The sequence below is a fragment of the Sorghum bicolor genome, chromosome 1, assembly GCF_000003195.3.
Source record: "Sorghum bicolor cultivar BTx623 chromosome 1, Sorghum_bicolor_NCBIv3, whole genome shotgun sequence".
NCBI lineage: Eukaryota > Viridiplantae > Streptophyta > Magnoliopsida > Poales > Poaceae > Sorghum > Sorghum bicolor.
This window is the reverse complement of record NC_012870.2, coordinates 36,286,667-36,296,076: the sequence shown is the minus strand read 5'-3', so window position 1 is coordinate 36,296,076 and position 9,410 is coordinate 36,286,667. Positions and strand designations below refer to the sequence as shown.

The window sequence follows — 9,410 nt, the reverse complement described above, 5'->3', positions numbered from 1 at the left end:
CACGCGAACCGGGAGGCGTCGAGCGTAAGGACGCCGCCCGCCGCCTGACGCGCGCATGCGAGCCGGGGTATTAAATGCGCCTGACGCTTCCCCACCTAACATACAGGTCACGGGAGGCGTGATAGGGAACAGGCATCCGTCCCATCGATCTTTTTGCAGCCTTCCCACCGAACGGCCCAGGGCATGTCAGGACGCGGGAAACAAGGATGGGACGTCTAATCGGGACCCCCTCGAGACATTCAAGGTCAGCGCTCCGGATATCGCCACGTTACACGGCGTCCGACCCTCGACCAAACGGGGTTCCTTCCTAGAGACGAGTGGAACGGCGACTGATAACACCATAACCATCCCGCCGGATCTGCCGCTCTACCGTACGAGCATGCGACCGCTGAACCAGCACAAGACGGCGCACATAGCAGAATGCAGGGGCACGCGTAATCATCACCAGGCTATTAAGACGGGACAGCTCGAAGTCATGCCGGTACGGAAGCCTCACGTAGGTCAGCGCTCCATGCTGCTATCGACCCCTACTCTGACATCTACGCATGTACCCTGAGTCACTCCTTGGAACTATAAAAGGAGGGACTCAGGAATAGGACGGGACAACGCTCATACGCGGAAGAACACACACACACACACACCATACCACGCCTGTATTCACCCCTGTACAAGCACTTAGGTGCAAGATAATACAAATCTCTCTCCCCCGCTGGACGTAGGGCCTTCTCTTGCCCGAACCAGGATAAATCTCTGTGTCTTCTTGCATCACCATCTGGAAAAGGGAGCACGCATACAAATTTACTCATTGGTGTGACCCCCCGTGGGGAAAACACCGACAGATCCGTCTCGATGTTAAGAGGATACTCCAAGGGATGAATCACTTCTTCCCTTGGAGGTGTTTGGGATTGTGGTTCAGGCTCGACAGCTTGTGATGTGGCTACTGTAGCGCCGGCTCACGAGGTCTCGTCCCTAGGGGCTTGGTCTTCCTTAGGGGCATCACTATGGTCATCAGTGTAGGGGGTGTTGTCTAGTGTGGTTGCTAGGATCACCCTACCTTCACTAATTGGTAAATGAAGGAATGCTCCCCTTGAGGTTAGATCCAGGAATTGTGTGGAACTTTGCCTAAGGCTGAGGTAGAAATGCTGCATTAGCGTTGGCTCAATTATGGCTAAGTCTAGGCCTGAGGATGCTAAGTCTATGATTTGTGCCCAAGCCGCACCTAGAGATTCCTTCTCTTCTTGCTTGAAGTTTAGGATCTCTTTACGGAGACAAGCCACACAAGAAATGGGGAAGTAGGTAAGGCAAAACTTGGCTTGCAGCTTCTCCCATTCTCCGTCTACACTACCTACATAGCGAGAGTACCACCGTCTGGATTTTCCCATCAAAGAGAACGGGAAGAGCTTCCACTTAAGGGTAACTCGCCTCATCCCTTGGATGTGAATGCACGAGCAAAGCTGCTCGAAATCATGTAGGTGGGTAGAGGGATTGTCATATCCTTCTCCTGAACCATCGCAATGAGACTTGGGCGAAGCTCATAACAAACAGCCAAAATAGCCTGAGAAGAACTAGGCGGCTCCAGCTCAGCGCCCGATGGAGCAGCATAGTCAAAGAGGGTTGTTTGATCCATGGGATAGGTAAAGGTTCTAATCAAACAAGGATAACTTGACGACTTTGAGTCTAGTTGACCAGCTACCGTTCCCCGGCAATGGCGCTAGAAATGCTTGTTGACTCTTCTTAGTGTCACTACCTAGGATTGTCAGTCCTTGGCACAACACTAGAAATTCTTGTGTGACACCAGAAGTGGCAAACGGTTTTTACCGCAAGCGGACGGTGGTCAATGCAGCACATCACCAGGAGTATTCCAGGTATCGTATTTTCCATAGGGAACGAGAAGTGGACTAACTAGACCAATTGAGTCGTCGGATGATGATCAAAGGGCTTAGGATTGGGTAGAGAGGTATTTCTAGTATTTGACTTCTCGCTAAGCTATCCTAAGTATACTTGAGAGTTAACTCCCTTCCTACTGTGGTCGATAGGTGAAAAGGGTGTGGCGAAACACTTCCCTAGGCAGCTACCATGCAGGCCAACTATTATTTTGCAACTTGCCTAACAACACACTGAAGAGAAATCCTAATGTCCAGCAGAGGCCTGTCATGCTTCGCTGCTGGCGTTCTTCAGGTGTAACAAGAAGTCCACAAGGGCAGACTTAGTCTAGACACCATGTCTACACTAATTCTACTACTCTAGACCTAGCTAAGGTTTTAAGCACTTCACACAAGGCAAAGCAATGTGCCAGATAGGCCAGTTGTATACTTAAAATAAACTAAGACAGAAAGTAAATACTAGAAGTACTCAGATGAAAAGGCAACTAGAAGAAAGGCTGACAAACATTTGCTGAGGCGCTCCTAGAAGAAGACTCCCGACAAACCGGGACTCCTCCTCGGTGAACTCCTCACTCTCTCCCCTCTATTCTCATACTTAACTAAGAGTAGCTCTTCCAAAGATACATCATGCTTAACTAGGCTATCTAATGGGGGTATTTATAGCTCTAAGAGTGTGGCCCAGGTGGGGGCCCACCAAATGTACGTCGGCCGACCTACACTTTGGGGGGTTGGCCCACCACCTTGCTCCACATGATGTCTCCACTTGTCATCTTCAATCTTTTGTTGATATGTGGTGGTTTTGGTTCTTTATCATCTTTGCTTCATTTGAGCTTGATCAGGCTTGATTTGTGGTTGTTTCCACCTGCATCCAAATAATGACATATACATGTGGAACCAAGTGAATTGTACCTATGTCACTACTTAGTTGCTTGGTGTTATCCCCAAAACTTAACCTTTGTTGATGATTTTAATGGTCAAAAGTCATAGTGAAAGTACCGTCAACCGTGCCACTCAGCAAAAAAGCCTTTGCCGAGTGCCAATCCATGGCACTCGGTAAAGCTAGCAACATAGAACTCAGTTCTCAGCTTTGCTAAGTGCTAGGAACATGGCACTCCATAAAGAGTTATTTAAAAATAATAAAAAAATGTTTCTTCATCGAGTGCAGTACACTGGCACTCGGCAATGAGTTATTTAAAAAAATAAAAAAATGTTTCTTTGCCAAGTGCAGTACACTAGTACTCGGCAAAAAGTTATTTGAAAAAATTGTTTATTCGCCGAGTGCAGTATACTGGCACTCAGCAAAGAGTTATTTAAAAAAATAAAAAAATGTTTCTTCGTCGAGTGCAAAAAACTGGCACTCATGCCGAGTGGCACACATTGGACACTCAAAGAAGCTGTCACAGTTGACGGCGGATTTTTTTTGCCGAATGCTGATGTGGCACTTGGCAAAAGCTTTGCCGGGTGCTGACATGGGACTCGGCAAAGGCTTTTCCGAGTGTTCGTTAGGTGGCACTCGGCCAAGAAACTTTTGCCGAGTGCAATAGGGGTCAGTAGTGTTAACGCGTGTGGAAGGACCTACGGATGAAGGATTACAAGATATCGGGCTGATTTTAGAGCAAGCTAGAGCTTAATCATGTCAGGACTGTACAAAGACAAACGAAATTTTGGCTTTGTTCAGTTTTGTTTGTAAAATGTTTGTGCTACGGTGATGAAACGGAATTTTTGCGAGGAGTATTATTTATATATGAATATATAAACAAATAACCTTAGACATGAGATGAATTATACAAATAGGCAAAGTGTTTGCACTGGACCTAAATCAGCACAATAAACAGTAAACGAATAGTTGAAGCTTGAAATGCAGGCCGGTGAAATCGGAATGGACACACGATGCAAACGCTGGAGACACGGAATGCATGCACGCCTAGAACATCTCGTGCCGACCGGTGGTCGAACGACGACAATAAGATATATGGATGAGATCATCAGATATGGTAGTTGTTGCGTAAGGATGCCAAGGCCTTGGCTGCGCCGGCGCGGAGAACTAACTGGTGGTAGATCATGGCGGCGGCAGCGCCAATGAGGGGGCCGACCCAGAATATCCACTGATCTTCCCACGCCTTTCGCTGGTTGTACACAACGGCCGGCCCCAGGCTCCTTGCCGGGTTGATGCCCGTGCCGGTGACGGGGATGGTGGCCAGGTGCACCATGAACACCGCGAATCCGATGGGCAGCGGCGCTAGGACCGGGACGTGCGAATCCCTGACCTTGCGCTTGGGGTCGGTGGCCGAGAACACGGTGTAGACGAGGACGAAGGTGCCCACGATCTCGGCGGCCAGACCGGCTCCCTTGGAGTAGCCGGCGGAGAGCTCGTTGGCGCCGCCGCCGTAGTGAAGGTACCAATGGGCCCCGTGGAAGGCCTTGACGAGGCCAGCGCCACACATGGCGCCCAGGCACTGCGCCACCACGTAGAGCGCGGCGCGCACAAGCGACACCTTGCGCGCCAGCAGAAGGCCGAAGGTGACCGCCGGGTTGATGTGGCCGCCGGAGATGCCCGCGGTGCAGTAGACGAGCACGAAGATCATGCCGCCGAAGGACCACGCGATGCCCAGCACGCCGACGCTGCCGCACGGCTGGGACTCGGCCTGGCGCTTGTGCCCGATGACGGTGGCCAGCGTGACGTAGACGAAGAGCAACGTGGCGACGAACTCGGCGATGGCGGCGCGGTAGAGGGACCACTTGCCCAGCTCGCCGGCGTTGACCAATGGTGCTGGGGGTGGGTCACTGTAGTCCTTCGCGCCTGCGGTCTCTATGGATTGGTGACAAGGATCCATCTAACGAACTAGCTAGTCACTATACTCACTACAGAAGGCAAGGAAGCCTGCGGCCTGCCTGTGTGTAGTGTTGATAGATGGACGAGGACGAGGCATTTCAACCCACCTGGGACTGGTATATATAGTGGAGGGAGCTCAAAATACCCCACTTGATGATGAGTAGTATTGTTAAGTTGCTCTCACGTAGTAAGACACACTGATTTTAAATAAAACACAATATTTGTTAGGAGTAAAAGATATACTTAAAAGACCAAAGCACGAAGCCACGACAATCAAGTGCTTAATTTGTTAGTGGGCTACAAGTATGATAAAACAATCATAAGATCTACACTTTTACATTCACCATGAGAAATATTTCCGTAGTATGTAATATACATGTTAATAAACTATATGAATATGTAGAAATTGATGGCAAAAAGAATATTTGACTTGGAACCAGGGGCGAATCTAGGGTGGTTTATCGGGGTCAGCTGACCCCGGCGAAATTTGTAAAATCCTTTGTAAAATACTGTTTGAACATAAGAAAATTTATATCATATAGTGAAGTTGACCCCGATGACCCCAACGATGTTTTCGGCTAGATTCGCCACTGCTTGGAACAGGGCTAAAAATCATAAGTTTTAACCGGACGTAGTATTATTTTACCCCAATAGGAGTTTTGTTCTCACTTAAGAGGGTAACACATAAGCGGTTTTAGGTGATACTATTGGTGGTACTTTGCACTTGGGTTATGTCTTGTGGTAGTTAGCCCACTTACCTGTTCTGTCTTAAAATGTCTCATACTCCGTCCTAAAATAAGTGATATTTTAAGTTTATCCTAAGTCAAACCATTTTAAGTTATTAACAAAATTTATATAAAAATGTTAATGTTTTTCATACCAATAAAGTATCATTAAATTTATTATGAAATATATTTTTATTCTATATTACGATGTCATAAATATTAATGTTCTTTCATATAAACTTGATTAAATTTAAAATTATTTGACTCACCTAAAACATCACTTATTTTTTGAGACGCAAGGAATAACTAAATAGAACAAGAACATGCAAAACACAAAAAATGAAACCAGCATTTAAGGTTTTTCCAAGCATGAATTGATTATTTTTGCTAATGTCGCGCTCTTGCAAACAACAAAATAAATTTTGACTTATTAGGATTAGCCTTACGAGTCATACATTTGTGGTCAGACAAACACTGACATGCATGGTCTCAGCTCTCAAAATAATCACAATGTATTTTGACTAGAGCAATGTTTATTAATCATTTGACGACGTATAAAGATTTGCACATTATGAATAGTTTCCACGACCAAAGTATAAACCTAATGGTGTGACTCTTAGGATCATTTATTTGGTATTAATAAATAGTTAAAAGCTAAATATCGGCATGACAATATATACGTACAGACAAGCTGATATATACTTTTCCACGTCAATTCAAGCTGTTCAATACACTGGTAATAACTGGTTGGGGGCACGTTTCTCGTCGTCCGTAGACGTAAATAAAATATAGCATGTCGTGCATATATCATGGTGCAGTACTTTATTTCCCACTTTGTTCTTAGAAACAGTAGTTAAAAGCAAATCTCACATACAAACAGCAAGAGGCCGGTAGTGGTGGTAAGTTTATCAAATCGTACAAAATCTATATCCAGGCCACGCACAATATGCATGCATATATGTTTTTTTTTTATGAAACAGAAGAGGTTTAAAACCCCTACTGGAATTTTATTGAAAATGAGAAAAAGGCTAATCCGCCAAATACAATTAGGAAACAAAAAAAGTTAGGAAAAAAATCCAAAAGATCAGGTTTATGCCTATACAAATGCAGGCATATATGTTATTAATCAACCTGTTCCGATGCTCAACAAAACGACATATATACGGTCTGGGTGTGACCAGACTGGGGTCGTCGGTGCCACATATATTGTATATGACTAGCACGTTTTTTTTTCCTTTGGTAAAAGCACATACGCGTGCATGTTTGCTTATGGTTTAAGCAATGTATACATGTGCACATGTACATACGTCTTTTCAGAATAAATTATATATAGGAAATTATTGATCAAGCAAATTTAAATTAAATGACCACATCACATGTTGCGAACACCAAATCTGCAGTGACTTTATTTTCATAATTCCATGAAACGGAATCATACAAACATGCACAAAAGCGCTGCCATGCATGAATCAGTATAGCTTTGCATTAACGGTTAGAAATCATCGGTAGCTTTTTTTTCTTTTTATTAGTCATTTGCCCATCATTGAGTAATGCATGCACAACTTGTTTGCGTTTTGGTGTTGTTGAAAATATAATCAGACGACGCTGGTATGTAGCTTTGCGTAACACTCGACACGACTCGAGAGTCCCATTACATTCAAATCGATCCACCCATAAGTTGGACGTACACTCCCATCAATGTCATCCTCTCTTCACGTATGTGAAAAGGTTAACATGAGTTGGTGATATGAACTAATTAAAGTCTTATATACATACTGGTCTTGTTGAAATTTACATGAGCTTGGCCATCTTAAAGGCCCACATGTGAGCAAGAGGTGACATGGGAACTCTTTACTACTACCTTGTTTGTCGAAGTGAAGGTAGCCATACTTAAATATGAGAGTCTTCTCTACTTCCTCAAGTCTAGTGTGAGGAGAAGAAAGAGAAGCTCACATCAGACAAGGCGCGCGGCACTTGCGTGGATCATCCACCCAAATCCCAAACCTAGCTCCTTGCCTTGCAGGAGCACAGTCTCCTTTGCGGTTTTAGTTTTTGGTTTTTTGGTTTTTAAGTTGGCAGAGTCCCAAACGGTTACAAGTTAAGAGTCCTAAAACGATTTAGAACGATTTAGATTGTGACTGCGACATGAGGTCCATTGGATAGGACAATATAAGCAGCCAATCGGCCACGTCAAAACACATCTAATTGAGCTGGGGTTTTTGCCTCTTTTTGTTGTTACCGTAGCTACTCCAGTCCGATCATTTTGCTTCATGGTCTTTCAATGCCAAACCAACAATTTCCTTCAAGAAGAAGAAAGACAAAGTAGAGTTACCTTGCTTCGCATGTAGAGACCTTGGTCATTTTGCTAAAGAATGTCCGGAGCGAGCGGACAAGAAAGGGAAAAAGAAGGTACCTCATGACTGCTAGCAGTGCTGATAATGGGTATGGTAAATTTCCTACTGTACTATCAGTATTTCAATCTCCAAGTTGGTGGGTTGATACAGGTGCTAATATTCACGTGTGTGCTAATATCTTGTTTTCTTCTTATCAGAGCTCCAAAGTTCCTCCGTCTTGATGGGTAATGGGTGACATGCTTCTATTCATGGTGTTGGCATGGTAGATTTGAAGTTTACCTCGGGGAAGATCGTGCAGCTAAAGAATATGCAACATGTCCCTACAATTCACAAGAACCTTGTTAGCATCTCCGACCTTTTGAGAGATGGGTTTAAGGTAGTGCTAGAGTCCAATAAAGTAGTAATGTCCAAAAGCATGGATAATTTATTGGTAAAGGCTATGATTGTGAAGCCTAGTTCCGCTTATTTTTGGCAGATTTTTGTAATAAGGTAGTGAATCATATTTGTGGCACTATTAATGATAGTTTGAGTGTTTGGCATTCTCACTTATATTATGTTGTCACACCCGGATGTAAAAGAGCATTCGGGTGTCAAATCACATGTGCGCCAGGATCTCAAATTCACACACATGGACCGACATCATCAATGGTACAAAACACAGTGTTCAAACGAATTACATAAATGAGAGAGTAAATGTACCATTATTACAAGCCAAAAGTTTATCAAAGTGCGAAGGGGAAACATAAGCTAAATTGTTCCATAATTAAAGGGGAAAACTAAACGTCGACGTAGCAGGACCACCTTGCCACAGGAAGGTCGACGGCAGAACCACACGAGCCTAACAACCAGGAGACCCAGGGTAGTCCTCAGGGAAATCGCAATTGTACTCCTGATCGTCCGAGCAACCTTTAATGATTATAGCAAGGGTGAGCTCATGTCGAACTCAGCAAGCACAGACGGAAAGTAATGACATGCAAGGCTTAAAACAAGGTAAAGCTGACTTGGTTTGACTGCGGTAGCATTTTAGTTGATCACTTTTAATTAAAACTATTATTAGAACAACCTATTACTAAATATGAGTAGCATAAACCCAACCCTTAATTAGTATAAGTAGTGATTAACATCTTTTAAATGATTAACCTAATAATTATAGAAGTCTAGGGATTAACCCCAAATAATAACACAGGATAGCAATCCTGTCAACACGGAATAGCCATTCCGCCAAAACACGAGGTAGCAACCTCGCCAAGGTCCATCTCCAAGTAACCAATGAATCCAATTTGCTCATCAAGTGAGGGTCTGGGCCGCTCGTGACCGTGAGCACGACTGATATATCAGTTTTACACTCTGCAGAGGTGTGCACGTTCACTCCAAGTCGTGATTCCCATTTGCCCGGGGTCGCGACTCCCCAAAACACTTCCAAGGTGAGCAGGCAGGGTCTCACTACGAGACCTTTCACAGGGTCCAACTAATAGGATGCCACTCGCAATTTTCGCCGGGCGCTCGACATCGATGGACAGGCTAGTTCAAAAAAAGGCAACTTAAGATTATTTTTTTGTGTGTTTACTTTTGTTTTTTTTCCTTTTTTTTTTTTTTTTTTTTTTTTTTTTTTGCT

At 44.3% G+C, this 9,410-nt stretch overlaps 1 protein-coding gene across 1 annotated transcript; it reads right to left on the bottom strand.

The window, feature by feature from the left end:
- On the bottom strand, nt 3,603–4,800 carry LOC8155434 (aquaporin PIP2-5). Its single transcript, XM_002489169.2, has one exon. It carries the CDS (start codon nt 4,715–4,717, stop codon nt 3,869–3,871), a length of 849 nt encoding a protein of 282 aa, XP_002489214.1. The 5' UTR covers nt 4,718–4,800; the 3' UTR covers nt 3,603–3,868.